The 25,145-nt window shown below is 47.0% G+C and overlaps 1 protein-coding gene across 1 annotated transcript in view; it reads right to left on the bottom strand.

Moving 5' to 3' along the window:
- Positions 1-3,746: 3,746 nt before the first annotated feature.
- The window catches only part of COL27A1 (collagen type XXVII alpha 1 chain), a gene marked incomplete at both ends in the record, with an annotated part of 145,221 nt that continues 123,822 nt past the window's right edge, over positions 3,747-25,145 (bottom strand). The window contains 23 exons of the mRNA XM_080356002.1: positions 3,747-3,869; positions 3,977-4,099; positions 4,751-4,969; positions 5,746-5,855; positions 6,011-6,179; positions 6,536-6,601; positions 6,844-6,870; positions 7,208-7,243; positions 7,635-7,652; positions 8,574-8,609; positions 9,242-9,295; positions 9,766-9,828; positions 10,426-10,479; positions 12,468-12,575; positions 14,039-14,146; positions 14,536-14,643; positions 14,719-14,772; positions 16,321-16,374; positions 17,826-17,879; positions 18,565-18,618; positions 18,778-18,834; positions 23,401-23,454; positions 23,766-23,819. Of these exons, the coding sequence (XP_080212128.1) occupies positions 3,747-3,869; positions 3,977-4,099; positions 4,751-4,969; positions 5,746-5,855; positions 6,011-6,179; positions 6,536-6,601; positions 6,844-6,870; positions 7,208-7,243; positions 7,635-7,652; positions 8,574-8,609; positions 9,242-9,295; positions 9,766-9,828; positions 10,426-10,479; positions 12,468-12,575; positions 14,039-14,146; positions 14,536-14,643; positions 14,719-14,772; positions 16,321-16,374; positions 17,826-17,879; positions 18,565-18,618; positions 18,778-18,834; positions 23,401-23,454; positions 23,766-23,819 (1,803 nt within the window). The remainder of the gene's footprint in view (positions 3,870-3,976; positions 4,100-4,750; positions 4,970-5,745; positions 5,856-6,010; positions 6,180-6,535; positions 6,602-6,843; positions 6,871-7,207; positions 7,244-7,634; positions 7,653-8,573; positions 8,610-9,241; positions 9,296-9,765; positions 9,829-10,425; positions 10,480-12,467; positions 12,576-14,038; positions 14,147-14,535; positions 14,644-14,718; positions 14,773-16,320; positions 16,375-17,825; positions 17,880-18,564; positions 18,619-18,777; positions 18,835-23,400; positions 23,455-23,765; positions 23,820-25,145) is intronic.

The raw sequence follows: 25,145 nt of genomic DNA, 5'->3' as shown, positions 1-25,145 counted from the left end.
TTTGTTCTCGGAGACTGCAATTAATTTTGTGGGTGGCTGGCGAAGTGCTCGGCCGGCTCCAGGTGTGTTTGTGAGTGGGGCTTCCAGGGCACCGAATGGCACCTGGGGGTGGCTCCACTCCACAGGGCAAATAAACCCCCAGGGTGATGGGGGCTGCTCATCTATGGGGCTTCGGGTCTGAGCGGCGTCGCTCTTTGACAGGGCTCGGGGCTCATGTTGGGGTTCGTGTGTGGTTTTGGGGGGCGATTTGGGGCCTGTTGTGATAGGACAAGGGGTGATGGTTTTAAATTAAAAGAGGGGAGATTCAGACTAGATATAAGGAAGAAATTGTTGTCCCTGAGGGTGGTGAGAGCCTGGCCCAGGTTGGCCAGAGAGGTGGTGGATGAACCATCCCTGGAGACACCCCAGGCCAGGCTGGACGGGGCTCTGAGCAACCTGAGCTGGTGCAGATGTCCCTGTCATGGCAGGGGTGGGAATGGATGAGCTCTGAAGGTCCTTTCAACCCAAACCATTCTATGTTTCCATGATAAGCTGCACCATTTAAAAACAAAACACCCCAATCTCCTTTCCCTTCCCAGTGGTGCCAATTTCCTTCCCCCGTAGCTCGGTAGGATCCCTTAAGGTGTGAAATCTGGTTTTATTTTCTGCTGTTTCCAGCTGAACTCCCTGTTGTGTGCTTATGGCCTCATGGCACTTGCTGCCTGTGGTTTGTCTCAGCCCAGCCTTGCAGGGATGGAGCAGCCTTTGGGCTGCACGTGCTGGTAACGTAACCCATTCATTTCAGTGAGCAATCTGAAATAACCAGTAGAGACCAGGACTTGTCCAATAAATCCTGGTTGGTTGGACCAGGGTGTTACAAGGCAGGGGAACAACCTTAATGAAATAAATAAATCACAACGTCTTTAAATGCAGATTCTCTCTATTTAACAGTGTCTTGCATCTCCTCCAACTTTGGCCTTTTAATCAACCAATCAATGCACTTAATTGCCTATATTTGCTGTCTCCCTGGCCGCCAGCAGCGTGTCAGGAGTGCTTGGCTCACGTGGGAGCTCGTGGGCCCTGGCCCAGCTGGTTTTAACCCATTGCCAAGGCTGCCGGGAAGGGGCAGAGCGTGGGCTCAGCAAACACCGTGTGGGGCAATAACTTGGGATTCAAAGTCAGCTTGGAGCAATCGAGATGTGAGTTGGGCTTCGGCTATGTTTTTATTATTATTTACTTCTATTTATTTTTTCCTTTATATTTAGTTATTTTTTCCTTTATATTTATTTAGTTTTCCTTTATAGTTATTTTTTCCGTTATATTTAGTTATTTTTTCCTTATAGTTATTTTTTCCTTTATATTTAGTTATTTTTTTCCTTTATATTTAGTTATTTTTTCCTTTAGTTATTTTTTCCTTTATATTTATTTATTTTTTCCTTTTTATTTATTTATTTTTGCCTTTATATTTATTTTTGCCTTTATATTTATTTTTGCCTTTATATTATTTTTTTCCATTATAGTTAGTTATTTTTTTCCATTATAGTTAGTTATTTTTTTCCATTATAGTTAGTTATTTTTTTCCATTATAGTTATTTAGTTTTCCTTTATATTTATTTCTTTTTTTCCTTTATATTTACTTCTTTTTTTCCTTTATATTTACTTCTTTTTTTCCTTTATATTTATTTCTTTTTACCTTTATAGTTATTTGTTTTTCCTTTATATTTTTTTTTTTAAACTTTATTTGTATTTTCTTGTACGTTTTTTCTTTATTTATCATTTTCTTCACGTTGTCCTTCTCTTGCTCCCCAACGCCGTGTCAGGATGGGGACCCGGGTGCGGAACACGGGGACCGCGCTGGGACCCATGGGGCTCCCATCCTTACAGTGCATTTCCCAGCCTGCGGAGGGGTGACGATGCTGTGAAGGGTTTTGAGTGCGCGTTGTGCTCCCTGGGGGGCTCTCGCATCACCTCACTTAGTTTCCCATGAAGTAGCAAAACCAACCCAAAAAGCCAAACCAGTCCCATTTCGTTGCCTCAGTTTTAAATATTTATTCAAATTCCAAAAAAAAAAAAAAAAAAAAAAAAAAAGGAAGAAAATAAAAGAAAAAAAGCTTTAACGAGAACAAACGAGAAAACACACAAAACCGATGATGGTGAGAGGATGGGAGAGGGAGGAACCCAGAGTGTGTGTGCGGGGAGGCAGCGAGCGGGTGCTGAGCGGTGGGGATGGATGTGGGGCTGGGGTGAGGTATTTCTGAGCAGAGCGGGGCTGCGTGCAGGGTGAGGTATTTGGGACAGACCTTGTTAACCTTTTCTGACGGTCGTTGGAAACCAACCAGCAGGCAGTAGTTAAAAAACCAAAGAATACACAAAGAGAGATTCACATATATTTTTTTTTTTCCTCAAAAAAATAAAATCCATAGTCCATATGAGACATGAAAACTCCGAACAGGCACTGAAGCATTTCTGATACAGTACAGCTCCGATTACATCAATATTATTCCTTATATAGAATTAAAGATTATCATAATTATCCTCTTTAAAAAAAAAAAATCCTCCAAATTTACATATAGAGACTAAATTTCTACAAAACTTAACAAAACAAAACCCCTCCAAGCCCGGCTGGGTTCTGGAACAAGGTACCATCATGTCAGTCTTGACAGAGGAGCCAGACAGAAGGGTTTGCAGAGCTGGGTTTAAATAGGAGCTTAGCCCAGGGAATCACTGCGCACAAGCCGTTGTGGACGCGACTACAACAAAACGAGTTACGTGACAAGCGACTCGAAATCAGCTCTTTCTGGGGCTCGGTGCTCCCAGACAAGCTGCATCCCTCACTCCCCTCCCAAAGCAGTGAAGTGCTGATTAGCAAAGTAAAAGCAGATTTGCTTTTCGAAACATCCTGTAGGTTACTTCGGACGTGGGTCGAGTTGTCTCGCGTCACTGGCATCCGCGGCGATTAAAGGATCCCTTTCAAGGTGACTGTATCTCTGATTTAGCTGTGGATTAAAACCGCCTCTCTTCCCAGAGAGATGGTCCGAGGGGCTTATTTTGTTGTTTTTTGGGTCTGTGGCAAGACACTGTAGCACCTTCACAACCTTAAATAAAGTCATATATATATAAAATAACACACTTTTTTTTTAAGAGCACCAGAGATTTCACAGTGAGAGGTAGAAACGAATCAGACAAGCCCATCCTCTCTCTCTAGTTTAGCACCAATCTCTTCTTCTCTTCTCCTTCCATTCCCCCTCTTGGCTTCGGGACTCTCCCCAACCCCAGCACCATGCAGGAGAAGGGACGTGGATCGAATTCACCCACGGAAGGAGGAATGTAGTTGTTTGGTTTGTTTTTTCCTTTTTTTTTTTTTTCTTTTTTTTAGCTTTTTGCTTTAAATAATATAATATATATATTTTTGTTTCTTCTAATATTGCACATCAAAATGCTTCCTGTACACAGAGCGGCCAGATTCAACTTGCAGCTCCGCCTGGGAGACCTGATGCAGCACGTGGCCATCCAGAAGGCGACAAGCTCTGCGAGGGAAGCTCTTCTAATTACTTTTCAATGGAAAGAACATTTGGTAACCAGGTAAAGACAAAATAGGGGGTGGGAGGGGTTGGGAGGAGGGGAAAACCCACATGCTGCAAGTTGCTTGAGGTTTCTCTCAATGTTTTCTTTGGTCATGGGAAAAGCTTTGTGTGTGGAACCGCTTGCAACATCTAAGTCCCCCGATCCCTTTTCACTCTTCACGTCCTGACCCATACCCGCTTCCCCTACGTCCTCGTTATTCCTCCTTCCAAGAATCTGCTGCGTTGAGTAGAACGTGGGTTCTTTGAGACCTTGAGCCAAAGGCCAGTGCAAGAGTTGACCCAAAAGCTACAGCCCAGCTGTCCTTGCTGCAGAGAGGTGGGAGAGCCTGTGTGAAGACAGAGGCCAAACGTGGGGTCACAGCCTTGGAGCCCGGTTTCGGTGGCTTTGTTCAAAGGAAGCAGACGGGGCCGACCTCGAGGTGATATTGCTTTCCTGGCTCGGACGGGGGAAGGTTGTAGATGTTGACAATCGGTAGCTGCTGAGGGTCCTGCGTCCGAAACGAAAAGAGAGTCCGATGCCAGCGTCCATCCTTGATCTGCGCAGGGAGGAGGGAGAGAGAAAAAGCTGTTTAACCGGGGGATGGATCCTGCTGGAAAGGAAGGCGTTTCACAAAAGGTGTAAGCTTGAGAAACCCCAAGACCAGGGGCTGCCCTGTGGGTTGAGCAGCGCTGGGCTGCGGCTTAGGAAGTGTTTTGGGGAACCCTTTATCCAGGTTGAGTTGATGGAAACCCAGCTTGAAAGGGCATCGCCAAACACAAATTCTGATGCAATGACCCCAAAATGCAAACACGAGGCTCATGGCTCGGTGTGGCAAGAGCCAAGGCCACTGGCTTCAGGTGGCAACTCCTCCTTTGGCCATTAACTGCTGCTACATGTGACAGAACTCTAGCATTTTTGTTTTTTGCTTCTGTTTGAAGGCTATCTACTTAACAGAAGCTGCTATAGCACCCTGGACTGGAAAATTAAAGTGGTGACCACGTAAACTAGAATTTTGAGGTTGTCCTACACAGGGACAGGAGTTGGACTCGATGATCCTTGGGTGTCCCTTCCAACTCACGACATTCTATGATTCTTCTCCCCCATTTTTTTGGTAGAATAAGAACAGATATAACTTGAGCCTTGTGTGCTCTGGGTGGGTCCAGCCTGGTATTTCTCTCCACCTCTCCCCTCTTCCGCAGCACCGTACCTTGCAATCATCAGCTGCCACTTCTGGCCTGAGCTGCCCGTCTGCCTCAAACATCTGCCCGTTCCAGGCCCTGAAGCGCAAAGCGTTTTCCGAAGGTCTCTCGGAGGAGCCGTCCTGCCAGACCGAGGTGTTCAGGCAGTGGATGGTGATGTGCTGCACCACCTCCGAGCTCAGGAGGCGGAGGAAGTTCATCTGGACTCTACCGATGTCAAAATCCAGCTGTGGAGGTGACAGATGTTAGGCTGTACCCCCAGAGCGGGGCTAGTGGTGGGGTTAGGGATGGGACAGCAAAGGTGGGCCCTGTGCTCTGCTTTGGTCTGGAGGTGGCTGTGCACAGAGGTCCAGGGCTGGACCTGGTGTGAGTGTGGCCATACGGGCCAGACGCCAAGTCAATTTGGGAAGTTTTCATGAGGACACAGCAGGTCCTTTATTTTTCAGAACAAACTGGCAGGTTCTTAAATAGGGGGAAAATAACATGCACTTTGAATTAAACACACACTTCTGTAAAGCAGCAGGTTCTAGTTCATCTGCAGCTGAACCCAGACATTGTTATTAATACTTTTGGTGCAGGTGCTTCCTCATTAAAAATCTTGTAGCATTAACTTCCCTGGAAATTGTATATTTACGCTGACCTCACTTTTTCAGGTGGCAGAAAACAAAATGCAAGAGTGACCTGAACATAAGTTAATTCATCAAAGCAGTTGGGAGCAGCATGTTTGCAAAATTACTGGCCTCTGTTAAGGTTACGGGTTAATTAAACATTGCTGGGAAAGCACTGCTTTGTCTTGACAAGAGTCAACAACAGTCTTAGGTGTATTTTTTAACTGCACGAGAGCAGTTCTGAGTGTTACAGCTGCACTGACTCTGCCCGGAGGAGAAACCAGTGTGCTGTGTCATGGTGCTTGCCAGCCAGTGTCCTGGAACAACACAGCCCTGGGTCAGTATTGCCTAACAGTTGAGTGGGAAATGCCGCGCTGGGGCCGCGCGGTGCGCACCTTGGACACGGTGACGGGGCTGAGACACGTCTGCCCACCGTTGGTGAAGTTACAGGTGACCTGGATGGTGTCTGAGGAACAGCCAAGATTCGGGTCAATCCAGTAGGTACCTGAAGAAACGGAAGATTCGGAGATTAACAAGGACACTTTAAGCTTTTATGTGAATTAGAAAAGCTTTGATTTCTGCGTTACTGGTCGCGGGGAGAAGACCAGTTTGGGCCATGCGAAACAGCCCTATGGAGGATGCACACTCAGGGCTTCCTACCATCATTCATCTTCTGTTCACAGTTCATGAGGTCTCGACAGATGCGTGCAGGGTTCTCCTTGGTTCCCAGGGGTCTTTTGATGCTCTGAATGAGGTTGCTGAGGTAGTGTAGAGTCTTAAAGATCTCCCCTCCATGGTCCAGCATGAGAAGGTCTGGATGTTGGTAACCCTGGAAAGGAGGGAAAGTCAGGTGCGCTGTGGGGGGCACTGGGTGCTGCAGCCACAAGGGTTTTGGGTTTATTTGTGGGAAATGTCTGTGGACCGAAGACAGGCTGTATGGGCTGGAACCCGGTCAGCGCCAGCCCTGAAGCCCTGGCAAAGTCGTGGTGGCAAAGTCTGGAGCTTCACAAACAAGCAACACAACAGAACCACATCCTTTAACTGGATCTTTGCATGCATAAACCCCAGTGATTCCATGAGAACAGCTTTGTCTGTATAAACTTTAAGCGCACAGAAAGAACGAGTGATGCTGTGACCGTCCCCAGCCTCCAGCAAAGACCAGCGAGTTCAAAATTATCCTCGTACCTCTGTCTTCAGTGCGATGTTCGAGTCAATTAGCGTCCGGAAAGCTGCCCCAAAGCCGTCTTGTTGCTAGTGTGGGGTGAAAAAGATGGTAACTGAGATGGTTAGAAGCTGAACATGCCCTGATGCAAGCAAATGCTTCTCAGTCGAGGGCTGCGATTCAAGCATTGCTTTGCTAACGCAGCATCTCTTGCTGGACCTGAGCGTGTGTCTCCAGGGTCCCAGCAGGTCTTTCTGGATGTCCCATCAGCACCTTGGCTCTGCAGCACTTATTAGCATCATTAACAAACGTACAGAAAACGGCAACTTACAAATGAGGCTGGAATTCCTGGCGGTCCCTAAAAAGCAAAGGAACAAAAAAAGGGCATCAGGTAGAAAGATGGGCAGTCACTATTGCAAATATATTAGTTCATGTTCTTTTGAAATCCTCTTTCCCCTGGAGTCCCTCAATGCAGATGAGTGAGAGAGGCAACAATACTGTCTCTATAAAATACCTGGAGAGGGTTTGGACTGAAGCACAAGAAACACTAGTCCATTCACACACATAACTTTGCATATGAGGGAATGGGGCTAAGCTATAAATTCCAGTGAGTGAACAGTCCCTCTGGAGACTATCACAGCAATAATTTTAGCTTGTTTGAATATTGTCTTTGAACTCTTTCCACATATACATACCGGAGGGCCAGGGTGTCCTCGTGGGCCTGGAGGACCCTAAAGACAGAGTGACATCAGTTAGCGAAACATCTCCAGTTTGTATTTCAATTTTTCATGGTTGCCATCAGCATTAATCTGTTCCCTGTTGAAATCCTCCATATTTTTCACATTTAATGGCATGTTTTCCCTCAAACCCTTCTGGAGACAGGAGGTGGCCTCATTTTATCCATCTCCTGACTTCAGGTGCATCTGTCTCCACCTGGTCCATTCCTACTGCATCCCTTGTTTCCAGCCTTTAGCTCCTTAACTATCATTAGTGCCACATCCCCAGGTACTTATCACATTCCCTGTACTCACAATTACCCACCCGCAGCTTTACATTTGCTAAAAACCACTGTTCTATTTAAATGTAAGACACTAATTAGAAAAAATGATGTCAAATACTTACCCTTGGACCTTGCAGACCCTGCAGGAAAGGGAAAAAAAAGAAGGTGTCAGAAGATGCTCATTAATGAACTATAATCTCCCTGTACAGCCATGTGTTGTTCCCAATGTGCCTGCACAAGGGCTGGGTGCTGCATGGGAAGGACGGTGACAACAGGGGCCCAACAGCAGCTGGCAATGGCAGGGAGGTTATTGCAGAAGGGGGTGCTGATGGTCCTGACACCAGCAAACCCTCGCTCCGGGGCTGGGTCCATGGCGGTGGAAAATGGTGAGCAAGAGAAGCAGCAGCCTGGCTTATTAGAAATGTACACTGGGGGTTTTTTTGGTACCTGTAGGACATTTGCTTACAGGAGGTCTCATTAGAAGGTGTGAAAGAGCCTCTGCATGAGCCCCACCGCCGTGAGGCGCCTGGACCGAGCCCCTACATGCAGGAACAACCACTGGGCACTAAAGGAAGAAACTGGGAGAGCAGTGGGACCCGTGTTCTGGGTAATGAAGAGGATTAACAACAACCAGTACCCGCCCTACATTCCCTGTATGGTGAGAGCACCAAGGAGCTATGAGAAGGTGTGAAAGTCCATGAGACCCCACAAGAAGGGGACCAGAGGAAGAGCAGAAGGTGAGAAGGTGCCCCTGGCAGGGACAGCCTGTGGCTTTCTGAGCTGCCAGTCACCACTGTGTGTTCTCAGGGATGCCTGTGAGGCGTTAGCTTTTTGCCACGTAATTGGGTTAAATAAATGAAAATTCTAACAGCAGTGGGCGTCTATGTGTACATGTGGATGTATGGGCACATACGTATGTGCACACATGTATAGATGTATATGTCTTGTCCTCGTGGGAGCCTGATGCCACCACGCTGAGCCAGAGCCCAGCACCCCTCTTGGTTGCCCAGAGGGACCCCCTGAGCAGCAGGACGCACCCAGGGCTGTGGATCAGCACTCACCATTTCTCCGCGGCTGCCTTTGTCTCCTTTGGGTCCCTGTTAAAGCACAGAAGTGGCCATCAGCATCAGCAACCTGCCCTGCAGCCACGTGCTGCCACCCCCAAGCTTCTTGCAAGGACCTACATGCTTCTCTAAACAAATCAGCTCAGGTTGCCATAATGTCCCAGCCACCCCCCCAAAAAAAAATAGCCATTACTGGATATTTTGGCAATGTCTGAGTTAATCTTGCTGGTTTTCATCTCTGCCAGTAGCAGCCTCTGTACTGAATTATGAGTAGCTTCACATTCATGTTTTTACTAAGCACTGACCTGAACTTTAGTCTGTGTTCAGCACCTTTGGCATTCTGGGGCAGGGGCGGATTTTCAGCACTTGCCAGAATCAAGCTGTTTGCAGTTTAATATGTTTATCAGTTGGTTCCCCCACTTCAACCCTCCTCAGGCACTTAGGAAGAGTTGCTCCTCACTTCTGTGCTAATAATCTCCGTGCAACTATATATGCAGCCAGAGACTAAACCTACACTTATCTCAAGCTGCTCATCTCAAAGACAATTTTGTTTTCCTCGTTACAGCAGGACTTGGGATTTACTTATGCTCACCTCAAGCACCTTGGATCTCAAACATTCTGCTCTTCAAAAGAACATACAGGCAGAAAAAAGCACAGATACTTACTGGGCTTCCCATGGGACCCTGAATGCCAAGAGGACCAATAATTCCTTCTTTTCCCTAGAAAAGAAAAAAATACGTGTGAACCATCACATGGGAACTGAGGGTCACTTTTACCACGGCAGACTCAGTCAAGACATCTCTTTGCTGCTTTTCAGCAACATGATCGTGGTATTTGCTGTAGCTAAAATAAAACTGCTTCAAAATTCAGGTCCAAAGACACAAGCCCTCACAGTGCGGCTGTTACGACCCACGTAAAACCTCAGAAATTCCAGAAATAGAAAGATTTTGGTGTAGCTGGCGGGGTCTGTGCAGTGGTCACAGCAGTGTGAGTGTCTCCAAGGCAGAAGAGACCCGGACACACGTGGTCACCCAGAGATGTGCTTGGGTGGCTCAGAGGTGGCACTGTGGCCATGGTTTGTGCCAGGCACGCGGTGAAGGGCGCACTGTGCTCCTTATAGCACTGTACAGCCTCACGGAAAGGAAGAGAAACCCTCCCAAACCAAACAAACTCAACAAAACCCACTCACCATGAGACCAGGTGGCCCACGTGGTCCCTGAATGCCTTTGAAACCAAGGTCTCCTGGGGGGCCCTGCAAGGAAAAGTGAGATGCCAGGTCCCCTAAGTAACCATATCACACTCTGATGCTCTCGCTTATAGCTCTGTGGCAAGAACAGAGGTGCTGCCTCTTGTGAATGGGAACGGGAAAGCCCAATTGTTTAACAATTCTTTTCCCACTCCTGTTTTACAAGCCCTTTGCTTTTTACAGAAAACAAATGGGTCCCCCTTCAACAAGAAGATTATACGCTGATAAATTAAGTCTAAATTTCAAGTTAAGGCTCTCAACATTAGGAATGCATATCGGTATCTCAGGTACAGATGGCTGATGCTGGAAATACGAGCGTCTGAAAGATGTTCAGGTGGGGGAAATAGCTCCAGGGTGTACACGACAGCGCCTTTCCCTCTATCTTCTACCCATTTTAACAGGAATAAGCTCCAACAAAGCATACATATAATAAATGCACACTCACTTAACAAATGAAGATGCATAACTAAAGAAAGTCGGAATCACAGTGCAATTTCAATATTTTCTGCAGAGCTGCTAATAAAGTCCTTACAATAAGTATCGCATTGTCTGTGCCCAGTAAAGAGAGACGAGAAAGCAAACTGCTCACAGGGAACCTCTTACCTTTGGCCCAAACAAGCCCGCAATCCCTGGAAATCCCGCCTCGCCAAAGTCGCCCTGCAAATAACAGCCAAGACAAACACAAGGACAAGGAACAACAGTAAGTTCACATCAAAGAGTTGGTCACTCGAAGACACGCCAAGAGCTCAGCAGCTTCAGAGCAGGAGGAATCCATTAGGATTCTTCAGGCTGGACTGATGAGAAATAAGTATGAAGAAAACTGAAGAATTTCAGAAATATTGGGCTAGAAGTAACACCAGAAGGCCTCATCGATTACTTAGATCTCACAGACTAAGCCTTTTTGCCCCCCAAATGGGAGGCATACCCACACCAGATCTACCAGATGCTTGTCTAGCTTGGACCCCCATCAGCAGAAGCAGGATGGAGAACATCTAACTCTGAGAGTGATCCTGGAAGTTCATGCTGCAAAAACCAGTCTCAAATCTCTTAAAAGCAAACCTTTTATTTCCAATACCAACTGGACTGACCCACTAAAGGATCATTTCAAACTATGCTCATTCAAGCTGTCAAAAAAGTGCATGTTCCTGCAACATAACCTCCCACTCAAACCCAGAAAAACTGCATATCCCCTAATTCTTTTCCTTTTGAACCCTGCAGGGATTTTTTCTCAATTTCTAAAGAAAAATAATAAGAAAATATTTGGAAGGCCATCAAGCTTGGATTAGCACATAGCATGCACTCTGAGAATTGAAAAGGAAACAACACCACATTGGGTATTGTCCTTACATAAACACCCTCATTTCACCATGTTTGAGATGTAGGACTTTTGATACTTCTGGGCTTCTCGGATGTCAAAATGCAAAATGATTCAACATTAAAAAAAATATAAAGGTCAGAAACATACACCAGATGATTCATCTACAGCCTTAGGAACATCGGAGATGGAAAAGGCTTGTTTGGACTCTCGGCAGGACTATGTGACCCGTGCTGGATTGTACTTTACGGGTTGTTTTACAATATCTTGTTCAGCCCAGTTGCACATGACTCAAGCGATGGGGTTTCCACCACCTCTATTTCCAAGGCTATTCCAGAGTCAGTCTGGAGACCTCACTGTAGGGAAGGTTTTCCTGCCACGACAGTGAGAAATTTATTGGCAAGGAAGGGCTTGGTTGGACTCGATGGAGCGTAAGAAACTTTCCAAGGATAAAAATGGATTTAACTGCCCATTTATGGATCCTGGAAAGGAAAACTGCTACTAAGGGAGGACTAAGGTCTTCCCTGCGTTAGGAGAACCAATCAAGCCCTATTTCTAGGGGAATTTTGGGCAAAAGTGAATGTGAAGTCAGAAGGGTTTAAATGCCATGGAGTCACCTCAGGTCAGGGGACCTGATCACCAGTTATGGCAAAGTGGGCAATGGCAAAACTGGGCAAATGAACCTGCCACATGTGGAAACATGAGGCAGAATGGTATTATTATTGTGTTGTTGGCTACTATCTTTCAGCTTGTATACTGCCACCACAGGGTTTTATATAGAACATACAAACAAGTACATTTTAATCAAGGTAGTTGGGGTTTATCTTGTCCCTTGTTTTATATTAGTCCTAATCTCTCTTTTCCTTGTGTTAGTTTTACATCTGTGGCCTAACTAGACCCTCTGATGCTAATCCCAATCTAAATATAATAGTTCAACTATTTTTGGGTATTGGAACGGGCTGCCCAGGGCAGTAGTGGAGTCACCACCCCTGGAGATGTTTAAAAGACGCACAGATGAGGTTCTTAGGGACACGGGTTAGTGTGGACTTGGCAGTGCTGGGTTAACGGTTGGATTCAATGGTCTTAAAGATCTTTTCCAAGCAAAGTGATTCTATGATTCTATTCTCAATACATCTTCAGGCTGATAAAGTGTGACACATCAGTGCTAAACTGGGTAATCCCACCAGGACAATAAATAAAAGCAGTAAGGATTAGGAGCCTGCCCTGGAGGAAGGTGCGGGAATTTAACGTCTGCTTTGACCACGGGCTTTTGGTGTTTCTCCCACCGTGTGCTTGGGGTGAGGTCTGACCAGCTCTGCTCACCACTCACCGGCTGTCCCTTGGGTCCTGGATCGCCAGGGCTCCCGGGAAGGCCCGTTCCTCCTGGTGTTCCTCGCTTCCCTGTTTGGCCAGTCTGTCCAGGCAATCCTCTTTCACCCTAAAAATAACAGAATTCAAGCAATTCCAAAGGACAAGCGCTAAATATAACAACGTTCAGCTGAAATAGCCATAGATGGAAAGCTGGAAAAGAGTGGCTCCTTGGGATAAGGACTGTGGTTTCATCAGGAGATGCCTCAGGTCTGCCGGGGCGGGTTGTCACAGGGTGCACAGCGTGACACCAGTGATGGGCACAGCTGGGTCCCCTCCTGCAAAGCAGGAGCTTCAGCAGAGCTGTCCTGCCTGCATCAGGGGATAAGGACAGCAAGGGAGTAAAATATCTTGTTTGCACTTCCTTAGGTTGTCTGTCCTGCCCTGCAGTTTCTCACAAACTCTTCCCCCCAGCAGGCTAGCAATTGATGATTAATCCACTTAAAATGTGGAAGACGTGCCAAGACTTCAGCTAGAGGACTTCAGTCCTGAGGCTACAGAGCCAACATTTTCCCCAGCACCAACTCCACAACTTAAGGACAAGAAAGGGGCTTCTGAGACCCTGCACCACACTTTGCTCCTCTTCTTCTTCCCTTGCCAGGAACAGCAAGTGCCCCAGTTACTCGAACTGGGATGAACTGGGAGAGAGGAGCAAAAGCAGCAAGAGCCTGGGATGGTCAAGCAGCTGGGAAAAGGGCAACAAATTTCCCCAGAGCCAGGGTATGAGTCTGTCACAGTGACACAAGGGTCTTTCAGTCTTTTCTGGTAGCAGCCTGCCATTCTACCCAAGGCAGCTGGAGGGCAGCAAGTGACAGTTTAAGAGTGATGTGCTACGGGAGGCATAATTTAAATCAGACCTGATAACCTCTCCAAACCCAGCTGGAGTCTTCCCATTTACAGAGTCTCTCTACAAACGGCTGAATAGCTCTTGGTCCAGTTTATATCCTGTAGCCAACCTGGACCAGGGCAAGGACCAGCAAGAAACCTCAAGGTCACTAAAGCAGCCTGTCCCTGCTGCCACCCAGAGCGATGCCCAAGCCCATACCAGTTCCACTGTTTCAATCCAGTAAATATATGCTAAAACCCAAGCAGCACAGATTTCCCTTCAGCAGTTCAGGCCTTGCAGGGCAGCAGCTGGAGGACACCCGAGTTTCCTATGGAGTTGTCCATCCCGGACATCCTATAGGCAGGCTGTAGCAGTTTCTTTGCAACTTCTCCAAAACCATGTGTTTTTTTAGCCAGGTTTCTAATGAAACAAGGCTAAAGTGTTTGTGGTGTGGGTATGTGTACCTGTAGACTCCTGAGCTCAGTGAACTTTGACAAAGGAGGAAAGGTCTCTGGGACATTCGGTCACCGTGAACATCATGAATATGCATGGATGGATGAGGAGAAATATCTACTGAACCTCCAGCTAAGTCAGAGATGGCAGCAGGACCTGAGACTTTATTAGACCGTGGAGAATCCAAGCTCTAGAGGCAACAGGCTCACAGACTGGGTTGCTCATAGCAGTATCTTGGGGAGTCAGAAACTCACCTTGAATCCTGGTGGTCCCTGTGCCCCAGGGAGTCCCGGTATGCCAGGGTTCCCTCTTTTGCCCGACATCCCCGTCACACCTTCTTCCCCATCATCACCCTGCTCTCCCTAGAAAAGAATCACAGAAGAAGTTATGAAATAAGAGGCTCTTTCAACCTCTGCACCACTTCTGGGGGGACAGCGGGGTGGTGTGATCCTGCCCTCCGCAAGCACCATGGTGCATGGGTGGATTTGCAGAGATGTATAGAGAAGTCTGTGCATGCAAGTATCTGTCAGGCGAGAAATGCCGGTTTATTTACAGACTTGGCCATGCAAAGGCAGCTGCTGCCTCTACGTGTATGTGAGATATGAAGGGGAGCACGCGATCTGCTCTGGGGACACGTAAACTGGAAGATCTATAGCTGGACTACATCCGTTTCTCCTGTACTACCTTTTAGTTTTCCAGCTCCTAAGTTGCATTTGCTGTTGATGCTCTAAGGTTACAACTGCAAACTCACCAGCACCCCGGGCACACCGTCCTTCCCCGGCACTCCGTCCACTCCGGGGGCACCTTCTTGGCCCTGCCTTCCCACCACTCCTCGAGGACCTGGTAGCCCAAGGATGCCCTAAAATCACAAAAGTGTTAGTGATGGAGCTCCTGGGAAGCATTTGCTGGAGCAGACAATTGAATTTTTACCTACCGGTGAGCCCCTGCTCCCGGCACTGCCCTGTGCTCCTTGCTTTCCTTTTTGACCCTGCAAGTAAAATAACAAAGACGTCTAAAATTGCAGCAGTTCTAGCACAGCTCCACTCGGGAGCCTGACTTCAGAGTGTGCTTTTGGATAATGGTTGGAAAGAGTTTTATAAAAAGGAGATTTATAAAGTCTGTTTCTCCAATGATGGGGAATGAACCGCTATTTGGTTTTATTACCAGTGGTTCTTTGTGTGTCTTCAGCGTTCTAGGGCAGAAACGAATAGCTAGAAGGCAAGGACCTACATTTTTCCTAATACAGAGCAGATGAGGACAAATAAAACAGGATGAACTCGAGGGAGGACTCAGTGCACTGGCAAACATTAGAACAAGATGCTTAAAACCTGCGTCCTCTGTCAGTTCACTGACAGCACAGTGGTGAACCAAGGACCCAGCAAGTCTTCTGCAAGATGGTCAGTAAGGGTTTTTCTCTGTGAAGTTGTTTCCTCTATTTTGGAAACTTAATGGAAATGAAAAGGGTATCTTGTGTCTAAAATTTTCAATACTGCTTCATGAATAAAGACATAAATGAAATACTCCTGAGGTTTATTAGCTGTAAAAAGGATTAATTTCTGCAGAATGAATGGAAAACTCAGCGTCATCACCTTCACTAGGGCTCTCTTAGTGAGGTCATGTACCAAAGAGCTTTTAAATTGAAGCATTGCATTTTCTGTGCATTGTTTCTCCATCTGCAGAGGAGCAGGCAGGCCAGCTACATGAAAGAAATACTCCTGGGGATGCTTCCTCTGCTATTCATTAGACCCAAGGGCAGTTTCAGATTGTCCATCGGTGGGTACGGTTTATTTATCTCATCGCCTGGTACGCTTTTTGCCAAGAACACCTACTGTAAGGTTAAACTATCTTCTGGCATTACCCCAGGAGGGTCAGATTAAAAATCCTGACATCTGCCAAAAGGGAGCAGGAATTTGCTGAGTACTGAGGTCACATACTTACATTTTAGCAAATAAAGTCCCCAGTCTGTGAGAATAATTAGCAAGCTGCCAAGATGTGGAGGTAGGAGTAGGTATGAGGTGCCCCAGTGAACCTTGAAGGACCCATGTGTACCGTATTTTCTTGCTCAATAAGGGTAAGAAGTTAGAGGGACTCCTCCAAGAAACATAGGAACTGCATGGATAAATGGACTCCAAATTTGGAAGGTTTCAAGCCAGAAAAGTTTACAGTTCAAGTGAAAGAGACACTTGCCTGGCTCAGACCTCCTCAGGGACAGAGGAACCAGCTGTAGCTGGAGGCACCACAGACGGATATGGGAAAGAGACACAACCCATAGCACTGACTGAGGACCTGCCCAAGATTCACCCGTCACGCTGGAGCTGGGATGGTCTTGATCTTCTCCAGCTTCACAAAGCCAACAGGCTACTGGCCTTGGGCACTCAAATACATGTTTACAGCCCTCCCACTAGGTTCTCCACAGTCTTTCAAGCTGTAGACCATAGGCCAAATCACACATGCTGGGGAATAAACATGAGAGTCCTCTTAATTAGACATTTTCTTTAAACTTGGGAGACTATAAATCCACCCTGCTGAAACCTACCACATCACCTTTGGATCCCTTTGCTCCTGGCTGGCCTGGTGGTCCAGGATTCCCCTACAAAACATAAGCAAGAAAAATCTGCTTGAAATTCTCTTCTGGCAGTATCTTGCACGAAGTACAAAGAACAGCTTTTTTTCGTGCCCTAACAACACTGACCGTATGGAAACAATTCAGGGGAACAGCCTGTGCTCAGACAAACCTCCTGGGGAAAAAGGAGCAAGGAACTGTCTCCAGAGAGTGTTCACCAGGGTGTCAATTGGAGAAGAAGCAATGCTACCCCCTCGCTTGGGTGGCGTTTGTATTCATGGAAATCATTCACTAAATCCCAGATGGTGCCTGGAAAACTGTGCTGAGATGTGGGCAGGAAAGAACCTGTTTGTGAAAGGTGCTGCAGAAACTCCATGCAGAAAGAGCCGTTTATACAGCAACTGCATCTTTAGTGCTGGTTCTACCTCCCTTTGGGATGCTGCAGCCCTTTCCTTGGTTTCACCTGGGTGACAGGTATTAAAGAGCTGCCTATGGAATAGTAAAGCATGGAGGATGTTTCACTGCTCTCTTACTGGCCTCTTCCCCATCACACGTCTCCACCTTTTCTTCTGGCCATCCAGGTTTGTGCTTTTGTTGTTGTTGTTGTTTTGTGTGTGTGTGTGTGTATTTGTGTCAAGGGCAATTTCTGGACTAAAAGAAAAGGTAAGGACGGACACACCTGCAGAGCTCTCCTTCTTCACCTTGTTCCTGAGCCGTATGTTTCTAATGGCTCTTTACTAAAGACAATCCAAAGCTCCTGCTAATATCTGAAACACATCTGAGGGGCTGCCAGGCTACCACCCCTCAGAATACACTACACCCACTGGGGAATCAGCCACTCTACCCGTTTCTAGGCCATGTAACAGAGCACTAAGATTTCACGCCAAAATAGAATTTGTTGTTCTTCCCAGCAGCCCTACAAAGAATGGGAATTGATTCAGCTTCATTTCTCAATACAAACTACATTAATGTGCTGCTGCCCTCACAGTTGCAATTGTCACATATACAAACTAGACACTGGCATATACAGCAAGGGAATAACAAGTTCTTCACTTAAATTTGGATTTAATTTAGTCTTTCATAAATGCACTGGTTTGACAGGAGAGACACCATGCAGGCAGAATAACATGGTCTTGCTGCACACTGGACCAGCTCTCACCACTTCTACTTCAGACCCTTCCACTATCATTGTCATCTCCCACTGCCCATCTCCCAAGATTTCTAGTCCCTCTTGGATCATTCAGAAAAGACAGTTTTGGGAATGGGCTTCTGGGAAATGCCCCCTGTTCCATCACCCATTTATTAGTCTCATCTCAAAATGTCCATTCTATAGGCCTGGCTTATGGAAATGCACACTTTGCATTTCAGAGCTCACCAAATATTCCCTCCTGCAGCCCTTCCTCTCCTTCTCCTTTTTTGCATCTGTTATTCACATACACGTGACATTGGATAGCTTACAGAAAAGTGGTGTCTCTTACCGGTAAGCCTTGTTGTCCAGGTTTTCCTCTTTCTCCATCAAGCCCTTCTTGACCCTGAAATAAAGAGCAGAGAAGGAAATGTGTTTGTTCTTGGGTACTTTTGTGGCAATAGGAAACAAAAATGGACAGGACAGGAAAAGATACACATATGCATACCCACAACATTCACCTAAGTGAACAGCTGGAGACTGCTGTCCTACAAAATAAGGCAGTAGTGCTGCTACCCTGGTGAATTTAAACGTTAATAATTCATAACCCTTGCTTTTGAGATAAATCCTGGTATGGATTTGGAAGCTTCCAAACCTTCAAGTTAACAGAGATCTTCACATGAAAGAGTCTACAGCCATGGGCACATCAGTCTTAAATTTTGTCCAGCATTGACATGACTTCTTTTACACATGTCTTCCCTGGGCTATTTCCCTGATAATCACAAATACCTCCCATGAAATGGCCATGCTCATTCTTTCAGTCTTACGTGCTCAGGCAGGTGCACAGCATTGTGAGATACTGACCTGCAGGACCCACATTTGCCTTCAGCAAAATTTTTACCACTTTAGGTAAAGATACCTGAATTGCTCCTTGGTTGAATCACAGCCGTGTGCAGCAGTTGACAAGGGACAACAGTAGATTACGAGTTGTGATTACTGGGCAAAAAGTAGATCTCCTGTGGGCTGATGCCGACTGGAAGCACTTCCCCAAGGCAAACATTTCTGAATCATGTATTTAAAATAAGACTTACAGGATAACCAGGGTCTCCAGGCTCCCCTCGATCACCTCTGTCACCAACAGGGCCCTACAACAACACAATAAAGACTTAAGGTGGATATGAACAATCTGTCATCTGCAATATCTCAATGGCTTGTGCACGTTCTACAAGTAAGGAAATAACCCAACTAATTCACCTGCAAAAATCAGGCCAGGGATTGATTAGAGAAGGGATTTAACATCTTACTCTGTCTCCAGGTGGTCCCTGTGGGCCTTCTACCTTCCCGTCATCACCTTGTTCTCCCTGTGAATAAAAATGCTGGTATTAATATAGGCAGCAGCTTATATGGCAGATACTTCTGTACAGACCTGATCCAGCCCTCTCACATCAAAGCTTCTGTTGAATTTACTAACTTCTAAACCAAAGAAAGTCTAAATGATGTTTCCCTCCCCACAACCTGTAGTACACTAAACTCTTCACATTGTTTCTCTGGTTACTTTGGTGGTTGGTTTTTTTCCCCATCCAACTGTCCTCCCTAAGGATCCAGGTGCAGGGAGTTATTTTCAATAATTCCTAAAACTAAGCAAGAAGCATGTAATTAGGACAATATGGGAAACAACTCTCTGCCTCTGAATTTTATTGCCAACAGTCAAGCTAAACTCTTTAATGAAACAATTCTCCACCTTCTTTGAGTGCTGCCTGGGCTGCCAGGGGACCAAGGGTGGTCTGGATGTGCTCCCTGGCTGGGTGCCACCACCATGGGCTTGTGTGACAATGGACCAGGTGAGAGGGTCAGACACACACCCGCTGCCCGAGCAGCCCCGCTCCTCCATGGGATGCTCCACAGCAAGAGCTCAGAGCTCACGGTTTGGCTGGTAGATAACATCACCCAGCATATTTATAACTGAGGTCACTCCAAAACATCCACAGAGAGATCCCTCAAAACTTAATGCAGACACTGTCTTTTTTAATTCTGTGGTATAAGTCACTTGGGGTCATGGTGTCCTATTTTCTCTGGAGCCTCGCTCAGAGACGGCTGCTTCTTTGCTCCCCACAGAAGGCAGCAACATTCCACCTCCTCCGGGTTTTGGCTACTTCATATCACTGAGATTCTAGCACTCTGGCTCCTTGGGATGGACATGTCTCAGAGCTTCTTTGATGTAGCTACTGGAGAGAGGAGGTCTGGGGGCTTCTGGCACAGTGGAGCTGCTGCCTTTGGACTGCTTGGGGTGCTCCTAGAGCTCTGAATATCCAAATCTCCACACCTATGCAGTGTCAAGTGTTTCACAGACTTGCGCATTTCTCAGTGGTTGCACCAGCCCTTTCTGGTGTATTTCTGACCATCTTGGACTTTTTCTCTGGGCTACTCTCATCTTCTGTTTGAGTCGCAGCTGCTGATGGTAAAGGTGATTGGGAAATTTCTCAGTGAACCTGCCCCTGGGAAAAGGCACTTGGGGTGCTTTGGTCATACATGACGTTTGGTCACGACACATCTGGAGCAGTGACTAACCCTCAGAGAAAGGACTTGGATAGTGGAGCCAACAGCTTCTTTTCCACAGGAACTGGGTCATGGCTTGGACTCAGGGCTGTGCCTCTGCTGAGAGACACGCAAACCCACGCTGACTTCTCACGGGCTGTATTGGCATTTACAGCTTGGCAGAATGAGGCTCAAGATTTGGGAAAATCTCTTGCAGTTAACTCAGCGGGTATCAAAGATCTCCGTGCAGATCTCCCCATTACATGCTTGATGACAGTGGCATTTTCTTCGTCTGCTGCTGCGACATTTGTTGGACTAACATTGCCAGGATGACATGCACGCACATAGGTCGCAGTTAGATTGTCCTTAAGACATTGTCTGCTGGGTGGTGAACTCCAGCAATACTTGTCTGGGATTTTGGGGAGGAATCATGGTAGAAGAAATATAGAGGAAGAAACTGTGCCAAGATGGCTTGAGAATACAGAATTGAGCAATACGGGTGGAGAAGTTTGGGTGGCAGAGTAGAGAGAAAGTAATGCCTAACAGGCTCTGCCAACAGTTTCCAGTGCTACTGAACTTGCTGGTTGAAGTCAGCAGCACAATACCTGGCAACTGGTTTGCTTTATAACCACTATCGAAGGAATATAGGATAGAAGGGAAACAGAGTCACTGTGTTTAAGTCTCAGGGAAAAAAATAAATAATCCCAGTGTATGTATGAATATGCAGAAGCCTTGGCACTGGTTTCTTCTGCTCGAATAAGACGCAAAGACCTTGCCATTTGGGAGCTGAAATGAGCACAATGAACTCAAAGCAAGCTCATAATTCTGAGGACCCATGAAGAGCATCAAGACTCTCAGACTTTCTCCCCAAAGCTGAGTTGTAGCTTTGTGTCCCCTTCGGGTCTAATTCCCACCTTTGTCCTTTGTCTTCTGAGAAAATCCTGCAGGACTGGTCAGCTCTAGGACTGTGAGAATGAGCTTCTCCAGGACTTCCTGGTGCCTCAGCTGCTCGAGGGGGAGATGAAAGGTCTGCGCTAATTCTTTGGAAAGTTGAAGTGAAAAAAAAAGTCAGAGTAAAGGGCAGCAAAGTAAACATGTTGGGATACAAATGGAAAATGCATGGAGAAGAAGGGAAGGCTTGTTGTTGTTGGCTCCTGTCCCAAAGTGAGATACACCAGTTTGTAATTTTTAAAAGGATCCCATCTGGACTGCTTTAAGCAGCTGCCAAGTGCGGGCGTCTGCTCTGAGCAAGGCCTCTTTAAGGAGCTGTGAATGTATTAAATGTGGCAGGGTAGCTGGTTGGTATGGCACAAGGAGCTGGATTCCACAAGAATGCCTCTCACCAAGCTTCTTCTGTGGAAAAGGGAAGACCTTCCCCACCATTATACATCCTCCTTCTTCAGCACAGAGCTAGGTTTACCATGTTGTTTAAAGCTCACAGAGCAATCACGGTCCCATTTTTGCTTCCTCTTCATTTCTGAGATTCAAGGTTCCATTTTCATGTTTGCACGCGTGCACGAGGTTACAGATGTCCAGCGAGCAGGAATCTGTCTGTCTGTAGGCTGAGATCCTGGCAACTCTTGGAAGATAAGAAGGAAGGATATATAAGAAAACTTGGATGCAAGAGGTTTTATGAAGCACCTGGGTGCTGCAGAAGATGGTGCTGGAGGCTCAGCACCCAATGTTGTGATCTCCTTCAGCTGGAGCTGCTCTCCAGCAATGTGCCAGCAGACCTGCTGACCTTCCAAGGAAGATATGAGATGCAGTGGTCAATGGTCAGGATGCATTAGATGCTTTGGTGTCTTCGTCAGGCTTTGCTTTGGATACTTGCATGTAGAATTCGCTTAATCATCAGTGCCGCTGTGCTCTGACAACACAAGACCTGTGTTATCTCTGAGGAGTGTTACCTCTTCTAGTGTTCATTTGCAGAATATTTTGTTGGTGAAGGGCAGAGTGCTTCATGGAACACTTCAGATTATTAATTTGCGGACTGGTTGTGCTTGGTTCACACTTGCCACTCCCCACATGGCCACTCAGAATATACCTGCTGAAGTGTGCAAGAGCAAGAGGTGCAGCTTGGGAAGTGGATGGGGCAGTGTTGGAAAGGCTGAGGGTAGAGAGGGGATTCAGCCAGGCAGTGACGGAGCTGCAGAGCAGCAGGAACATCCTCGGCTGTTCCTGTGCTGTGGGTACATTTCAGCAGCAGAAAATGAGAGAAAAAAAGCAGCATGACCATTGTTCATCCCCGAAGCAAAATTTCTGAGGCATGTCAATGTCTTGGTGGAACACAACCCTGCCCCACCGTGAGTCTCCAGGCACAGAGTGCAGCGTGGACAGGGTGTCCTGACACCCTGAGCCTGACCCAAAAGGCCACATTCAAAGCACAGACTTGCCCTTGGGACCTCTGTCTCACAAACTTCTCTCATAAGCAACGAAGCTCCTGCTTGCACACGTACAGCTGCAATCACACCCCTGTACGGAGGGAAAACCAAAAGCTCTCTTGGGGATGGGGTGGTAGGAAATGAGCAAAAAAGAGCTCATGCATCATTCCTCTTCCTGGGGACTGACCGGTCCCAATTACTGACCAGTCCTAATTAACCACCTCTTCCCTTCCCGCACTGGGGGAGGGAGCATCGCTGCCGCTACTGGAGGCACGTGAGGGGCTCCGGCGCACGGCCTGCGCGGCAGCGCCAGCTGGGCCGGCCTTGGCGCGGAGCAGCCAGATCCAGAGACAGGAAACCATTAAGGCATGAGTCACTTCTCCAGCCTGAACTGGTTACGGCTGTGCTGACTCAGCAATAAGGAGGAAAAAACACAAGGGGGAAGCCGCCGTGGCAAGAGGGCTCTGAGTCAGGGCAGCTGCGGCAAGGGGGCTCGTCGAGGGGTGGGGGGGTGAGCGAGGTGAGGGGGTGGCAGGCGGTGAGGAAAATGGAGCAAGGGCAATGGGGAGGAGAAGAGTTCTGCCTCACAACGTGCTATTTAAGCACAGACAGGCAGCTTGCTGAAGATCAGCTCGTTCGTGCAGGGTGCTATTCTGACTTGAGCACAGAAAGCTACTGGTCTGATTTCTTTTGGCTTAGGGATTGAGGAGAATTTATGCAGATGCAGGGAAAACATGTCCCTGGAATGCAATGCTGCTCAGCCACCAGCGCAAGGGTGCGTGGTGAGTGGAAAGCATCTGCTGGTGGCACAGCTGTCCTGGTGCTGATTTACCAAAGTAAAACTGCCACAGGAGTTATGTAGGTGTCTTTAGAGGAGGCACCTGTGCCCCTGCTGCAGGTAGAGGAGGAGAGCACGGACGCATGGGTGTTATGGCAGCGGGACAATCATCAACACGTGAGCTCAGCTTCCATGCCCACGGAAGACAAGATGGTTAATCTCTGCGAACTTACCTTTTCCCCCTTTGGTCCTGGTGGTCCAATTGGCCCTGGCGGTCCCGTGTGTCCCTGTGGAGAGCAGACAGCATGTGAGTTGACTGGGAAGAGCTGTTTGATGGAAGGTCCTTCCTGGTTTCCTGACAGAACTCATGTGCTCTGTGTTGTGCATCCCAGCTTTGGAAGGACACATGGGTCATGGCGGAGGTGAACCAAATGGATCTAAAGAAGTCATGATGGTGCAAACGGAGACTAGAGAAAGAACTAAACTGAACTCAAGATCAGAAATAAGTCATAGTTTAAGAACGATTTAGCATCCTGCAGTGGCAGTTTTGTTGTATTTGAGAACAGACAGAAGCTGGAGGATGAAAATAAAACCTTACCTGGTAACCCTTTAAGCCAGGCTCCCCTTGAGCACCCATCCTTCCTGGAGCACCCTGGAGAGGCAAGCACAGAAAGCACCATGAGAGCAGCCTGTGGGTATTACCACACACCAAGAGGGTGCACCGGGCTGTGCAAAGCAAAGCTCAGCCCCACATGAGAACACAGCCGCCTGTTCTCCTGTCCACCAGTGAGCTTTGCTGCAGCCGCCTCGAATGCTCTTGCTTGGCTTTCATCTGTTACTCATGTGGAGTGATGCTGGAAGTTCAGTCTATGTCTTTGTGAGAATCGTAACAGTTTCCTACCTCATTCAGATTCGTTACCAGAAATGGCTGCATAGTGCGCGTTCTACATGTGCCCTTCTGGACATCTTTATATCCACATTAGCTTTGTACTAGGAAATCCAACAGCGAGACTGTTCTCACGCATGACCTAATCCTAAACTGCCAGGAGGAAACCTTTCGGCATGGGTTCTGAGGCCAGGAAAGGAGTTTTCTGGGTTGTGGTGAGGGCACTGCAAGAGCTATTTATTGCATCTTTAGCAGACTGAACAAAACGGTTTAAATCAGATCATCAGATTAAAGGGAATTGCAAATTTTCCATATAATCCCATTTAGCGTGGAAGAAAGCCTTTTCCATGAATACAGGCCGTGGAGATGTGTTCAGTCCAATACACTGCTGCTCAGATATTGCTTTGCGTCCTTGTGAAATAACCCATGGAGGCTTTGCCAAAGAATATGAAGGAAGGATATATGGGGAGGCCATAATTTTTAGTGCAGGAAAACACTATCAGCGGAACTGTTACTTCATCACCCATTTGCTACTGTTCTGAAAGACCACAGTGATTCCTGGTTCGTAAATAACTCCTACTTTTTCACTAAGCTCTACCAAATATAGTGCAAAAAGTTTCCTTACCAGCCTGCAATGGTGAGGAGGCACTTATTACTTACCGCTGCTGTCCCAATGCATTTATCGCATGTGCCTAAAGCAAATTAACTTTCTTCCCTCTCCACCATACTGTCCTCTCTGAAATCTTCACCTTCAGTCCCCAACTCAAACCCTTTCCCAGGCTATATTTCTCCTTCTTGCGAGTGTTTTAGATAAGTAGATCAAGAGTGGGTGTAGAAACAGGGCAGAAGTCCAAGGCCGAGTTCCTTACAACAACACAGTTTGACTTGGAAGCAGCTCTTGCCATGAGTGTGCAGTCTCAAAGGGAAAGATCTCAGCAAAAAATAGCTTATCAGCTCACTCCCTTCTCAAGAAAAATCCCCAATATTTCAGCCCATCTGATGAGCTGTGAAGAACCGCCACGATGCAACGTGAGCTGGGTCCACAGGCCACCAACACAACCATCGCTTTGGAGTCTCTCCTGTGCTGCTCAG

Source organism: Nesoenas mayeri (assembly GCF_963082525.1).
Source record: "Nesoenas mayeri genome assembly, chromosome: 18".
Taxonomy (NCBI): domain Eukaryota; kingdom Metazoa; phylum Chordata; class Aves; order Columbiformes; family Columbidae; genus Nesoenas; species Nesoenas mayeri.
This window is presented reverse-complemented; position numbering and strand designations above follow the sequence as displayed.